This window comes from Drosophila ficusphila, unplaced genomic scaffold (genome assembly GCF_018152265.1).
Source record: "Drosophila ficusphila isolate 14025-0441.05 unplaced genomic scaffold, ASM1815226v1 contig_791, whole genome shotgun sequence".
NCBI lineage: Eukaryota > Metazoa > Arthropoda > Insecta > Diptera > Drosophilidae > Drosophila > Drosophila ficusphila.
Window position 1 is genome coordinate 22652037 of NW_025064737.1, and position 13599 is coordinate 22665635.

The 13599-nt window shown below is 45.0% G+C and overlaps 4 protein-coding genes across 5 annotated transcripts; 2 read left to right on the forward strand and 2 right to left on the reverse strand.

Annotated features, from left to right (window-relative positions):
- Positions 1 to 13: 13 nt before the first annotated feature.
- On the reverse strand, positions 14 to 3217 carry LOC108088449 (GATOR complex protein WDR24). Of its 2 annotated transcripts, none has more exons than XM_017186228.2 (8): positions 2986 to 3217; positions 2287 to 2926; positions 1897 to 2229; positions 1760 to 1841; positions 1545 to 1700; positions 1031 to 1489; positions 783 to 968; positions 14 to 723 (listed from the first exon to the last, which is right to left on the reverse strand). In XM_017186228.2, the coding sequence occupies exons 1-8, from the start codon at positions 3101 to 3103 to the stop codon at positions 367 to 369; spliced, it is 2331 nt and encodes a 776-aa protein (XP_017041717.1). In that variant the 5' UTR covers positions 3104 to 3217; the 3' UTR covers positions 14 to 366. The 2 variants fall into 2 exon arrangements, with proteins under 2 accessions (XP_017041717.1, XP_017041716.1); XM_017186227.2 differs by having other exon boundaries at positions 1760 to 1844; positions 2986 to 3216.
- Positions 3218 to 3994: 777 nt separating this feature from the next.
- Positions 3995 to 6191, forward strand: LOC108088514 (integrator complex subunit 11). The gene is made up of 3 exons (XM_017186352.2): positions 3995 to 4358; positions 4438 to 5412; positions 5469 to 6191. Exons 1-3 carry the CDS (start codon positions 4145 to 4147, stop codon positions 6071 to 6073), a joined length of 1794 nt encoding a protein of 597 aa, XP_017041841.1. The 5' UTR covers positions 3995 to 4144; the 3' UTR covers positions 6074 to 6191.
- Positions 6192 to 6350: 159 nt separating this feature from the next.
- LOC108088515 (ATP synthase subunit gamma, mitochondrial) lies at positions 6351 to 7553 on the reverse strand. Its single transcript, XM_017186353.1, has 2 exons — positions 7474 to 7553; positions 6351 to 7418 (listed from the first exon to the last, which is right to left on the reverse strand). Exon 2 carries the CDS (start codon positions 7394 to 7396, stop codon positions 6503 to 6505), a length of 894 nt encoding a protein of 297 aa, XP_017041842.1. The 5' UTR covers positions 7397 to 7418; positions 7474 to 7553; the 3' UTR covers positions 6351 to 6502.
- Positions 7554 to 7997: 444 nt separating this feature from the next.
- On the forward strand, positions 7998 to 12134 carry LOC108088513 (N-terminal kinase-like protein). The gene is made up of 9 exons (XM_017186350.2): positions 7998 to 8930; positions 8994 to 9217; positions 9280 to 9685; positions 9751 to 10393; positions 10561 to 10725; positions 10788 to 10933; positions 10990 to 11118; positions 11178 to 11583; positions 11675 to 12134. The coding sequence occupies exons 1-9, from the start codon at positions 8550 to 8552 to the stop codon at positions 11800 to 11802; spliced, it is 2628 nt and encodes an 875-aa protein (XP_017041839.1). The 5' UTR covers positions 7998 to 8549; the 3' UTR covers positions 11803 to 12134.
- The last annotated feature ends 1465 nt before the right edge of the window (positions 12135 to 13599 follow it).

Sequence of the window (13599 nt, forward strand, 5' to 3'; positions counted from 1 at the left end):
ATAGTAAAACACATTTATAAACAGGCAACATTTTATTTGGCATCATTGGTTGCTAATATTAAAGTTAAAAACAAATGTAGGAAGGATTATTAGTGTAATTCAAAAATAGAGATGATCACATTATTAGTTTGTAAAATTGTTTTAACGCTTAACTATTTCTAACTGATTTTTATGTTAATTTTTAATTAAGTGTGTACCTCTAAATATGGATTCTCCGTAGGAAGAGTTCTTTATGATTTCAAGAAGCATGAAGGCAAAGATTTCTTAAGTGTATTGTGCAAGGTACTTATTGGGCCAAATTATTATCTATCTACAATCGATTCAAATCGGGGGCAGGAGCTGGGTAAATCCAGCTTCCTCCGCGTCTCATGAGTACGCGCACAGGTGTCCACATTTTGGGCACTTTGAGTGCTTAGCAAAGTAGTTCTGCAGATGTTTGATGTGGCCTCCATGGGAGCAACCCTGGCACCAGGCGTACACTCCCCGGACAATTAAGCCGCAGACGCAGCACTTGGCCGATTGCATGGACTTGCACTTGTCGCAGTACCATCCCACTTTGCCACCCATGGGACGACCACATTCTCCGCAGTTCGTGTGCATGGCCGTGGAGTGCTGATTGAGCTGCTGCACGGAACGCAACCAAGAGCGGTTAATCACCTCGCAGGCTTCATTCCAAAGCTCGTACCGATGCAGCTGGTCAACATACGTGTAGAACCAGTGCTCCTAGATACAAAAGAAATATGACAACCTTATTTAATTAACATTAAATTATATTTACTAACCACAAGTGTGTCATCAATGAGCAGCAGCTTACGAGCCTCTCCTAATGCTATGAGAACTGTCAGAGCCGTTTGAACATCACCCACATCGTTCATGAGCATAATGGCATCGGATACGAATTTATGTGGCTCCCACATGGGAATGGGCGGAACATGGCTGACTTTCAGCACAGTGGGAACATGAGGTGGCTAAAAGAAAATTCATTAGATCATTTTTAACTTAATCACATTATCTTATAAGTGCAACTCACAGGCGACTTCTCGTGATCGGAAGCCTTGAGATCCAGTTGCGGGCGTGCTGCTTGCACATCGTGATGAAGGGCAGGAAACGCCAGAGCTTTTGCGCATTCCGTTGGGCCCACGTAAATAAACCCGTTGCGCAACAACTCAAAGTTGTCAAAGGTAATCTCACTGATGATCTGCGTCTCGGAGAGAATCACCGAACTTGTTGGTGGGTGCTCCACACCACTGCCACCAAGCGGATCATCGTCCACATTCGCCACATCAGTTTCGTGGGTTGTTTCTGGCGTGTTTCCATTGAGATCCTGTCCCAGCTCACTCCGTTGCTGCGGCCAATCGCTAGCCACTTGTGCGGCACGACGGGAGTTCATCGGATTTTTTTGATTCGAGAATGAGGAACGGTGCTCAAAAGGAGGTTCAAAGTGATTGGTGCCGTAGAACAATTTAATAAAGTTCCACAATGTTGTGGCCTGTAAGAACAATTTAATTGATATTTGGGCGTAAGTATTATATTGGATTACCTACATTATGTTTGCCGTATTTTTTGGACACCTCAGCATTGTGCTCGCAAAGATCCGCCAGCTGTTTGCCACCAATAATAAGCTCCTTGGCACAGCCAATAAAGCTCTCATGTTCTTGTGTGGGTTTCGAAGCTGATTCACTCAGGGGATAGCCAGAAAACTAGATGAAAACAATTAGTTTGAATACAGTACAAATACCCTTAATATTGCATAGTTTACCGTATCGTTAACTATGAATTTGTACATCTTGGAATGGTCCAGATGGAACTGAATACTTCCAGCCACATTCGTTTTCCGGCGACTTCTAAAAAATAATCCTTAGAGCCTTGTAAATAAATATGGTTAAATTGGCATACATAAAGCTGGAGGATTTCGTATTGGATACACCGCTGGTCTTTGGAGCATACTCCTTAATTTTGTTGGCAAAGGATATGTCTCCGAATCTGCCCAAGCTGGCGCCCTGTGCATTCGCCTTCATCGCTGGCCGGGTGGCATCCTTGAAAGCATGTTTGTAGATTGTGGAATCCTTGCTGATGGAGAGCAGGCAGTGAGAGTCACTGCCCTGCCACGCAATGCCAGTGGTCACATTGGTGTGCTCGTTAAAGGAGGCGAAGGGGATGTAGGGTCTTCGAATGTCCCAAACATGAACGCTGTAGTCCACCACCAAAGCGCAGCTGGCGATGTGATAGCTGGAGGAATAAAAAAAAGAATTAGTTTTAACGCTAAAAAATCCTTTCAAAACATACGTTCTCTCTGGACGCCACTTAACCCGTCCCACTACGGCAATCGTGTGGATTGTGTGCTCCAATCCCGGCCTGCCATCCATGTTCCACACCTTGATTTGTTTGTCCCGACTGCCGGTAGCCAGCCAATTCCGCGTGGGATGCCAGTCACAGGTGTAGACGGGTCCATAGTGGGCTGTAAACTGAACCATGCACTTATCCCACTTTCTCATGTCCCACAGCTGAACGGTTCCATTTTCAGAGACGGCGGAAAAGATGTTCTGCGTGTGCGGACTGAATTTGACATCCCTCACGGATTCTGAGTTGCAAAAATAGGTGTTCACGGACTTATCCGATCGGATGTCGAAGCACTTGATGGTGCCATCCTGGGAACCAGAGATCAGGATATTTGGTTCGCTGCTGTGAAAGGTAACAGTGTGGGCAGTGCGTTCATGTTCATTGTACACAAGCAGCTGCTTTTGTCGGCCAAATTTGGAGAGATCCCACACGGAAACAACACCATTTGTGGCAGCCGTGGCAAGAAGATTACTATCCAATGATGACCATGCTACATCGTTGGCGGAGTAGCTAAGATTCTGGTTTTTTCCGCGCATATTACACGATTCTGTAAACCCATTGTTGTTGATTGAGTACACCTTCAGCACTGTTGGGGAAGAACATTAGATTTATTTATAGAAAAACCTTGAATGATTCTAAACTTACAGCTCCTTCCAGCCAAAGCGATCTGGTTGTTGTCCTTGTTCAAAGCCAAGGCATTCGCATGTCCTTCCAGACATATCCGCAGAGAAATCGTCGAGGTGTCCTCCAAGGAATCGGGCATCTTGCAGCAGAAGCAATTTGGCCCTCGGAAAACAAAACAGTGATTTGATAAGACAAGACGCTATCTTTTATTTTTCTTTCGGTTTAGTATGGCCGTCTCTCAAGCGGCAAATCATTACGGTGTTCTGGGGTACGCATACAATCTGAAAAGATTTCAGGCTGATTTGGTAACTGCTATTTGTTACTTTGTGCTGCAACATAACATTTTCCGGTAAAATTGCGCTTTAGCGGCTTTTGCTAAAAATGGTCTAGGAATTTTTTTTTTTTTTTTTTAATAGATACCTTGGGGCCTAAACATTAATAAAAAAGTGGCGGAAAGCTTGATTTCTAAGTATTTATTTGTAAAAATAGCAAAAAAGCAACTGGCCATAGCTTTTCTGGGTATTCACTCAGTGCTATAAAATCACTCTGAGTCATTTCGCAACCTTTACAGCGTTCAGTAGTAAAATTGGCAGTGCCAGACATGGTAAAATTGTTTAATTTCTTTTGTTTTTAAATTTGCACACAATTGCAGCACTCTTCATCCACAACACATTCTCAACGGTAAAGTTTTTCGCTAGAAAAACATGGCAATGTTCTAAAACGGGTTGCCTCGCGGCAGTAATAATTGCAATTTTAACACATAAATAATTAAAATTTAAGCTTTCCGCCACTTTTTTATTAATGTTTAGGCCCCAAGGTATCCATTAAAAAAAAAAAAAAAATTCCTAGACCATTTTTAGCAAAAGCCGCTAAAGCGCAATTTTACCCATTTTCCATTCTTCTTTTCGACTGGGTTTAAATAAATCTTCAATAAATATTGTTTTTTTTTTTTTAAATTTCATGGCCTTTAAAACTTGTGCATATTCTTGGAACACCCCAATAGAACCGCTAAATGCGTGGCATCGTTACCAGACTACTCGCACCGGTAGAGTGGCAACGCCACCCCTGCGCCCTTGCTGTTTACAAAAATCACTGTCGACTTTTTCGGCAATTTCAATTATCAGCGCAACAAGTTGCCGTGGAAAAGCAGATAAGTGGATCCAGGTGATCCGTCCCTGAAATGCCAGACATCAAGATTACGCCACTGGGCGCTGGCCAGGATGTAGGCCGAAGCTGTCTGCTACTTTCGATGGGCGGCAAGAACATAATGCTCGATTGCGGGATGCATATGGGCTATAACGATGAGCGCCGATTCCCGGACTTCTCTTACATAGTTCCCGAGGGTCCGATCACCAGCCACATTGACTGTGTAATCATCTCGCATTTCCACCTGGGTAAGTGTTACGAATCCGACGGCTCATTATCTGCATAATTGAGGCCAATCGTTTCATTATCGAACTACGTACATTCCAGATCACTGCGGTGCTTTGCCCTATATGTCCGAGATTGTGGGCTACACTGGTCCCATCTACATGACGCACCCAACCAAGGCCATAGCTCCCATACTTCTGGAGGACATGCGCAAGGTTGCCGTGGAGCGAAAGGGCGAGTCCAACTTTTTCACCACCCAGATGATTAAGGACTGCATGAAGAAGGTTATCCCCGTCACACTCCATCAGAGCATGATGGTGGACACTGATCTGGAAATCAAAGCCTACTACGCAGGTCATGTCCTTGGTGCAGCCATGTTCTGGATAAAGGTGGGATCCCAGAGCGTAGTTTATACGGGGGATTACAATATGACCCCGGACAGACATCTTGGCGCTGCCTGGATAGACAAATGCCGTCCAGACTTGTTGATATCCGAGAGCACTTACGCCACCACTATCCGGGACTCAAAGCGCTGTCGTGAAAGAGACTTTCTAAAGAAAGTCCACGAGTGCGTGGCCAAGGGTGGTAAGGTTTTAATCCCCGTTTTCGCCCTTGGTCGAGCCCAGGAACTGTGCATCCTGCTGGAGACCTACTGGGAGCGGATGAACCTCAAATATCCAATCTACTTTGCTTTGGGCCTCACCGAGAAGGCAAACACCTACTACAAAATGTTTATTACGTGGACAAACCAAAAGATACGAAAGACTTTTGTCCACCGCAACATGTTTGACTTTAAGCACATCAAGCCATTTGATAAGGCTTACATTGATAACCCTGGAGCCATGGTGGTGTTTGCCACGCCGGGAATGCTGCACGCCGGTCTGTCCCTGCAGATCTTTAAGAAGTGGGCCCCCAACGAGAACAACATGGTGATTATGCCCGGCTACTGTGTACAGGGCACCGTGGGCAATAAGATCTTGGGAGGCGCCAAGAAGGTGGAGTTTGAAAACCGCCAGGTGGTGGAGGTCAAAATGGCTGTGGAGTACATGAGTTTTTCGGCCCATGCCGATGCAAAAGGTTGCTATAAGCCACTATAGTTTATGAATGTTAATAATAACTTCTTTCTTTTCCAGGCATAATGCAGCTTATACAAAATTGCGAGCCAAAGAACGTAATGCTCGTCCATGGCGAAGCAGAAAAGATGAAGTTCCTGCGCTCCAAGATTAAGGATGAGTTCAACCTGGAAACGTATATGCCGGCCAATGGCGAAACCTGTGTGATTTCCACGCCTATTAAAATTCCCGTAGACGCATCCGTTTCGCTGTTAAAAGCTGAAGCTCGATCCTACAATGCCCAACCGCCAGATCCCAAACGACGGCGTCTCATTCACGGCGTTCTTGTGATGAAGGACAATCGAATAATGCTGCAAAACTTGACCGATGCCCTAAAGGAGATCGGCATCAACCGGCATGTGATGAGATTTACTTCCAAGGTCAAGATGGACGACCCGGGACCGATGATCCGCACCAGCGAAAGGCTCAAGACACTGCTTGAAGAAAAACTGGCTGGTTGGACAGTGACAATGCAAGAAAACGGCTCCATAGCGATTGAGTCCGTTGAGGTGAAGGTGGAAGAGGACGAGAAAGATCCAAAGCAGAAGACCGTTTTAATATCCTGGACGAACCAGGATGAGGACATTGGAGCCTACATTCTTAATGTGCTCCAGAATATGTGCTAGGCAGCGAACAAAGCATCCCAATGAAATCCACGAACTTTTTTCCATAGATAAGCACAAAGTGTAAACATCATTTTCTGATATTTGAACGTGGGCTAAAATATACGTAAAAATTTAAAAATGGGTTTTATTTAGTTTGATCCTATTATATTAGTTTAAACTCTTGACCTTTACTATTGTATTTGAAAAGGTAACATCAATATGTAAAAGCCAGAACAAACCTTTGTATTTCCTTTCGAAATTCTTTGCCTCCCACTTTACGAAGTTAAAGAGTCCCAGGTTAGAGTTATTTTCGTTCGTTCCACGCTATTTATTCTGGGGTATTTCTGAAAGTGTAACATTACTAGAGTTCCAGGCGTTGCTCCGGGTGCCTGGCACCATATGCAATTAGCTTGTTGAATCGTTGGAGCCTTTCGAACACAGAATCATCGCTTATGTGAGGGCGGCAGCACCGGAGATGATTTCAATCAGCTCGCGAGTGATGACAGCCTGTCGGGTGCGGTTGAAGGTGAGGGTCAGCTTGTCAATCATCTCACCAGCATTCTTGGAAGCGTTGTCCATGGCAGTCATACGGGAGGACTGCTCTGAGCAGGCGCCCTCCTTCATGGTGTAGAAGATGAGCGAGGCCAGCGAGAACTCCAGGTAGCTCTTGACCACGTCGCTGTCGAGCGAATCGTAGACGGCCAGCTTCTCGGACTTCTCCACAGTGGATCCGCTGAAGATGGGAAGGGTGGAGCACTGGTAGGACACCACCGACTTGAACCTGTTGTAGACAATCTTGCCCTCGGTGTAATCGTAACCGGTGTTCAGCACCTCGTTGGCGATTTTCGAGGCGTCCAGGAAAGTGGGTGGCAGACGGCCCACCTCGTTGGCAACCATCAGGATGTTCTTGCCGTACAGGCGAGACAGGATCGCACGCGACTTGTCGCCCACGCAAAACACCTTAGTGTTGGTCTCATCCTGGGCCAGTTCACCGCGGATCAGACGAGCCACACCAGTGTGGACGGCTCCGCAGAGACCACGATCCGAAGTCACCGCGATGAGCAGCTTCTTGGGCTCGGCCTTCTCGTCAGCCTGGATCTCCGTCTTCTCGAAGAACTGTTGGGCACCGATGCCGTAGGGACGCGCCGCCTTCAAGTCTCGCTCGGCACGAGCGTACTTTGCAGCGGACACCATCTTCATCGATTGCGTAATTTTTTGAATGTTCTTCACCGACTTTAGACGAATGGAAATCATCTTCAAGGTGGCCATGCCACGCTGCTGCTGGGCCATCATGGTGGCCTCCATGGCCAGGGGCAGCAGAAGCTGGGTGCGTTGCATCATCATCCTGAGAGCTGTCGAAGATTCCCTGCCACAAAAATTCACTCAATTTCAACTCGGCAAAATGGTCGGAGAAAATTCACCTGCGTTAAGTTGGCTGCGCCACAACGAGTGTTATAACACCGAGCGACGTTGCCACCAGGTTGCGGTTGATATGGTTGGGTTTCGTGGTGAATGGCGGCCTGCGGCGTAGAAAAGGGTATTTTTAATCACATATCAGGCAGACCACTTATTAAACATAAACATTTCCCTAAGATAAACTTATTTTAGGAATGCGCAAATTTAAATATTATCTTATAGAATTTATTTAGGTTTTTTATTACTGTATTTTCTTTAGACCCTTTAGAACCATTTCTCCTACACCTATGTATGCTGATTATAGATTTTCAAATCTAATTATGCAGCCAAATCCCATAAAAGTATTAAAATCACGATAACGGTAAAACAAACTCAAAATGCATAAGGCTTTCAGTTATTTAAATATAAACATAAAACGTAAACAATGATAAATAAGTGGCTCGCCAAAGGAGCAAGATTGTTTTCCACCCAGAATCAGAGTTGCCCATTTGTGTTTGGTGCTATCGGTTGCAGTCAGCTGCTCACGCACGTCCTCCGTTGGTCCGTCACTAACGCCTCACGCAAAAAAAGCTGACGTACTCGGGAAAAAGATTAAGATAATTCGACGGAGACGAGTGCCCGATCCGATAAATAGACATCCCCGCCCCCGCAAAAGAACCGCATACAAAATATCGCCCTGTCCAGGACTCCAGGATCCCAGGGATGAAAGCTCTGGGGACAAAAAACAGCGGATAAGTCAGCCAGCGTGCGTGTGTGTGTGCGTGTTTGTGTGTGCAAAGCTGGAAAATTGTTGCTGCGCAGCGTAGGAATAATATAAAACATTCAGCAGCAGATTTGGCATGTCGAAGATAAAGATCAAGCTAAGGCTTAAGACAGAGGCATAAAGCACAAGGCTAAATCAAAAATCGGTCACTCAATCAACCGAACTCAGTGCCTTTGCAGCAGCAACAAGGTGCGTGATTGTGTGCGTGTGTGTTGCTTGCGCAGTGTGTTGTTGTTGCAGTTGCAATCGCCAGCAGTTGTTGTTGTTGTTGCGTCGTGACACAACAGTAACAAAATATTGAGCCGCCGAGCAAAACACATGATGTGGTCGTTCTTCTCGCGCGACTCCTCAAAAGACTTTCCCTACGACATTGGCGAACCGGTCGGCGGTTTTGATCAGTACTCCATATGGACACTTCACAAGGCCAAACGCAAGAGCAACCAGGAGGAGGTGTCCGTGTTTGTCTACGACATCCGTAGTGGATCTGACACCAAATGCGAGCTGGCAAAGGCATCGCTGAAAAGGTTGAAGACATTGCGTCACCCCAGCATCCTGCAGTACCTAGACTCCCTGGAAACGGACAAGATGCTGTACGTGGCTACCGAGGCGGTGGATCCGCTTGGCAGCTACTTCGGCAAGCTGGGTAGCGACAATGTCCAGAAGGGCCTTTACCTGGCTTGGGGCATCTTTCAGATCACCGTGAGTTATTAGAATTATTCTCTCTCTTACAATCCTCTTCAACTGTATCTTTTCTCCCATCAGCGCGCCTTATCTTTTCTGAACAACGATGGCAATCTGCGGCACAACAATGTCTCCGCCTGGTCGGTTTTCGTCAACGCCTCGGGCGAATGGAAGCTGGGTAGCCTGGAGTACGTCTCAGCGGCTGATGGAAATCCCATGCCGCCCGCAAAGATACCAGTGACCCTGGAGGTCTACGATTCCCCGGAAAAAAACGACCAGAGCAAGCTCAAGGCGGCCACAAAATGGTACATACATCACTGCCTTTTTAATCGATTTAATCTTAACGTTTCATCTAATTTTTAAACAGTTCTGTGGACATGTGGGGCTTGGGCTGTCTAGTATGGGAAGCCTTTAACGGCGTTCTTAAGCAGCGCTCTAATCTCAAGGATATAGAACATATACCCAAGTCCCTACAATCGCTCTACTGCGAATTAGTGGGAGCCTCGCCTTCAAATCGCCCCAATCCGGCGGATATAATCACACGTTGCCGCAAGCCGGGAGGCTTTTTCAAGAACGATTTGGTGGACACACTGCTCTTCCTGGAGGAAATCCAAATCAAGGACAAGGCTGAGAAGAATCGCTTCTTCAGCGGGCTGACTACGCATCTGGACAACTTTCCGGACAATGTGTGCAGGCACAAGATTCTTCCACAGCTGATAACAGCCTACGAATACGGAGATGCGGGTTCGGCAGTTTTGGCACCCATGTTTAAGGTTGTAGACTGACTTGATACATCTTTTTGGGACTGTAATTCATAGAGATTTGTAATTTCTTGCAGCTGGGCAAACTGCTTGACGAAGTGGAGTACCAGAAGCGCATTGTGCCATGTGTGGTCAAGCTGTTCGCTTCCACGGATCGTGTGACTCGATCGCGTCTGCTGCAGCAGCTGGATCTGTTTATCGCACACTTGCAGCCGCAAGTGGTCAACGATCAGATTTTCCCGCAGGTGGCCCATGGCTTTCTGGACACAAATGCCACCATAAGGGAGCAGACGGTCAAGTCAATCATCCATTTGGCGCCAAAGCTGAACTACAATAATCTGAATGTAGAGGTGCTGCGTCATTTTGCCAGGCTGCAGGCACGGGATGACCAAGGCGGAATTCGCACTAACACGACAGTCTGTCTGGGCAAGATTGCGCCGCACTTGCATCCGCAGGTGCGTCAGCGTGTGCTGGTTTCCGCCTTCATTCGCGCCATGCGCGATCCTTTCCCGCCAGCCCGAGTCGCCGGCGTTCTGGCACTGGCTGCCACCCAGCAGTACTTCTTGCTGAGCGAGGTGGCCAACCGGGTGCTGCCGTCTCTTTGTTCCCTCAGCGTCGATCCAGAAAAGACAGTTCGCGATCCGGCGTTCAAAACCATTCGCGGTTTCTTGGGCAAACTGGAGAAGGTCTCCGAGGATCCCAGCTTGCGGGAAACAATGGGTATGTGCTCAATTAGAATTTATTATTTTACAAACTTTAAAACAATTAAAAAGACTGCGAAAAAAATTATATTTTAGAAATGATTCGGCAAACATTATCTGTTAGATTATAATTATACATCAAGTATTGAATTTGAAAATTTAACTTGTTAAAATATTCTCTTGCAGAGGCGGATGTCCACACAGCAACGCCCTCAATTGGCAATGCGGCGGCGACCTGGGCGGGATGGGCGGTGACGGCCGTCACAGCCAAGTTCTATCGCAGCCAAAGTGATTCGTCTCGACCAAGACCGCCTTTAACTGGACGCAATCTGTCCAAGCCAGCGTCGCTTGGTAAGTGTTTGCCTCGCTTATGCAATTTGCACAATGTAATTAACCTGGCATTCACCGTGCAGAGCAACCCTCGAGCAGCAGTTTATCGACCACAACAAGCAGTGTTACCTCAATGACGTCGCTGGAGCATGAAAGCAATGACACCTCCGCCTCGGCCTCCGATTACGGCAACAACGATTGGGACAACGAAAACTGGGGCGAAATGGATGTGAGTATTATTTGTGTGCCACTTGAACTTTAATGATTATTCTCATTTCATTTTAGACGTCTCAGGATCCCAGCAGTCCGTTGGCAGCTAGCTCTAATAATGGCGCCTTAATGGCAGCCAATGCCTTGAGCGAGGTGCGCGATGGCTGGGACAACGAGGAATGGGGCAGTCTCGAAGAGGATCCGGTGAGATCTGAGTTTAAGAGCCATTCAATTGAGATACTTATTTCATTGATTTTTTCCAGTGCGAGGAGGAAGAGCAAGCTGAGCAGGAGCAGCAGCAACAGCAACTGGCCAGACAATCTATTTCATCCACCACGTCATCCAGTCAGCAGCATCAACGGCCGCTGCTGCCAAATCAGCAGCAACATCCCCATCAGCAGCAGTTGCAGCAGCACGAACTGAATGATCTGATCGAGCCGCTGGCCAAGCTCAACTCACATGTCACCTCGCCGTCGAAGCAATCGATGCTGCGGCCAAAGGAGCTGCCCAATCTATCCAGCAGCAACACATCGCCCACGTCAGCCACTGCCAATTGCAATAACATTAGCCCGCCTTCGTCGCATTTGAATAATTCGACGCATAATGCCAATTGGAATAGCGATTCGTGGGCCGATGGCGAATTTGAGCCACTGGATGAATCAGGATTTGGTGAGTGTTCTTTGTGATAATACAAGTGTATAACAAATAATTTAAAGATGCGTATATATACTTAATATCTGTATACTATCTGTGTTTTCAGGGAATGCCAAACTGGATGAGGCGCGTCGCAAGCGTGAGGAGAAGAAGCTGCAGCGGCAACGGGAATTGGAGGCGCGAAGGGCTCAGCGGGCGAGCGGTCCAATGAAGCTAGGCGCCAAAAAGCTTTAAAAGTAATCAGCGGATAACAGCAAATGGTGTTATTTGGCTGTTATTTGCATCGTATATCTAAGCCCAAAGTGTATTTTGTATATTTCTGTGCGTGTGTGTCCCTGTCCCGTTCCCAATTTTCCCGCTCTGGATGTGCTTTATGTTTGTTTGGTTACCAGTTTGCATAAAATGCAATCTCCATTTTGATTCCGTAACATAGCCGTGTTAAACTTATAATGCCGGCACGATATTAGCTTATATATTCAGCGTCTCTAACGAAATTTCAAATGTAAAGCACTGTAATTAAAACCTGTAATTTATATTTATAAAACCAAAAACGAATGACAAACCAACCAACCAGTAGTTAGTAAATTACTTCAAATTTATACTTTTATTAATCGAATCTAGTAGGAGTATCGAAGATAGGATACCCTTGGCGAATTGCTTACTAAGAGGGTCCTTGAACGCGAATGTGCGACCACAAGGTTGGTGCAAAGTGTGAGAATCGGGGGATAATCTATATCAGTGAGTGGATCTGAAGTATTTTCCCATCCTACTATCAACGTGTGAATGGATGTGCGAGTGTGTGATTTCAATATTCATTTTAGTCGCCCCTTTCCAAAGCTAAAAACTTTCCATAATCGATTTTGTAGGACCGCTGAAGAGTAAAAAATATTACAAAATCTAAACGTATTTTTGCGAATGGAGCGTAACCAAAATTGTGAATTTTAATACATAAATAATAACAAATATTTTTATATAGTTCATAATAAACGAAAACGAATATAGAACCAACAAATAGAAACAACAAATAACAAGAACCGCAAGCAATTATAGAAGGAAACAATTTTAAAGCTTTTCAGAGATACATTTAATTGTAGTAGAATCGCACTTGTTATTTAGATTTCCTAGGTTGCCATAAATAGGAAAGATCAGGAATGTGTTTTCCTCTCGGTTTATTGTGTCATTTTCCGTTAAACAATTTTCACTTTTTACACAAGTAAGAACAGCACCAAGCGCAAGGCCATTTTTTGCATGTCAAACTAGTAGCGTTACCCAAGCGTAAACATACAATTTTTGAATGTCCTGTACATACATATAGATGCAGATATACATATACCTAACATATATGCCGATTTTTTCCGATACCTCAATATCAGTGTACAATTTTTCCATAATATATTTTTGAAATACAAACGAAACTAATAACCCAAAGCGGAGAATATACAAAAAAGAAAAATGTTGACTTTTTGAAATCTCATTGTTGTCGCCGCGTCTGTTTGCATTTGGAGCAAACACCACATATGTATATTTGTAATTAATGCAACTCGATTCCAATCCACGTCAGCCCGATGCCCCACTTCCTCCTCCACGTCCACATTTATTGGCATTCATTTTCTTATAACAAATTCTCTCAGCAAATTTAACATTAGCGTAATGAACTATTTAAAAACAAACATTGAAAATAAACAAATTGAAGCAACATGGAAAATTTATTGTTTAGACAAATTTTTAAGACTGCAAAAACAAAACCAAAATTAATTGAAAGTGGTAATGGTAAATTAAAAGAAAACTGAATTATTTAGTACTTATCATCAGTAAATAAATTTTGAAATAATAACAAATTCTGTTATCTGTTTGGAACTTTTTGTGGGTAAGTAATAAAAGTTTACCCATTGAATGTGTTTCAATGTATATCCGGAAAGCTTTTTTCCACATCTGGCCGACTAGATATATATATTTGGTTAATAGCATCTGTTTTGCCAAATGTTTCTGATGGCCATTCGATAATTGCAACAATCCAATCCGAAGCCTTTG

Bases quoted from the DNA above. Each gene is read 5' to 3' on its own strand.
- LOC108088513 (XM_017186350.2), top strand. From the start codon at position 8,550: ATGATGTGGTCGTTCTTCTCGCGCGACTCCTCAAAAGACTTTCCCTAC. The intron at 8,931-8,993 runs GTGAGTTATTAG...TTCTCCCATCAG, and splicing joins GGGGCATCTTTCAGATCACC to CGCGCCTTATCTTTTCTGAA. The intron at 11,584-11,674 runs GTGAGTGTTCTT...CTGTGTTTTCAG, and splicing joins ACTGGATGAATCAGGATTTG to GGAATGCCAAACTGGATGAG.
- LOC108088514 (XM_017186352.2), top strand. From the start codon at position 4,145: ATGCCAGACATCAAGATTACGCCACTGGGCGCTGGCCAGGATGTAGGC. The intron at 4,359-4,437 runs GTAAGTGTTACG...CGTACATTCCAG, and splicing joins CATCTCGCATTTCCACCTGG to ATCACTGCGGTGCTTTGCCC. The intron at 5,413-5,468 runs GTTGCTATAAGC...TTTCTTTTCCAG, and splicing joins GGCCCATGCCGATGCAAAAG to GCATAATGCAGCTTATACAA.
- LOC108088449 (XM_017186227.2), bottom strand. From the start codon at position 3,103: ATGCCCGATTCCTTGGAGGACACCTCGACGATTTCTCTGCGGATATGT. The intron at 1,490-1,544 runs GTAGGTAATCCA...TTGTTCTTACAG, and splicing joins AAAAATACGGCAAACATAAT to GCCACAACATTGTGGAACTT. The intron at 969-1,030 runs GTGAGTTGCACT...ATTTTCTTTTAG, and splicing joins CCGATCACGAGAAGTCGCCT to CCACCTCATGTTCCCACTGT.
- LOC108088515 (XM_017186353.1), bottom strand. From the start codon at position 7,396: ATGATGATGCAACGCACCCAGCTTCTGCTGCCCCTGGCCATGGAGGCC.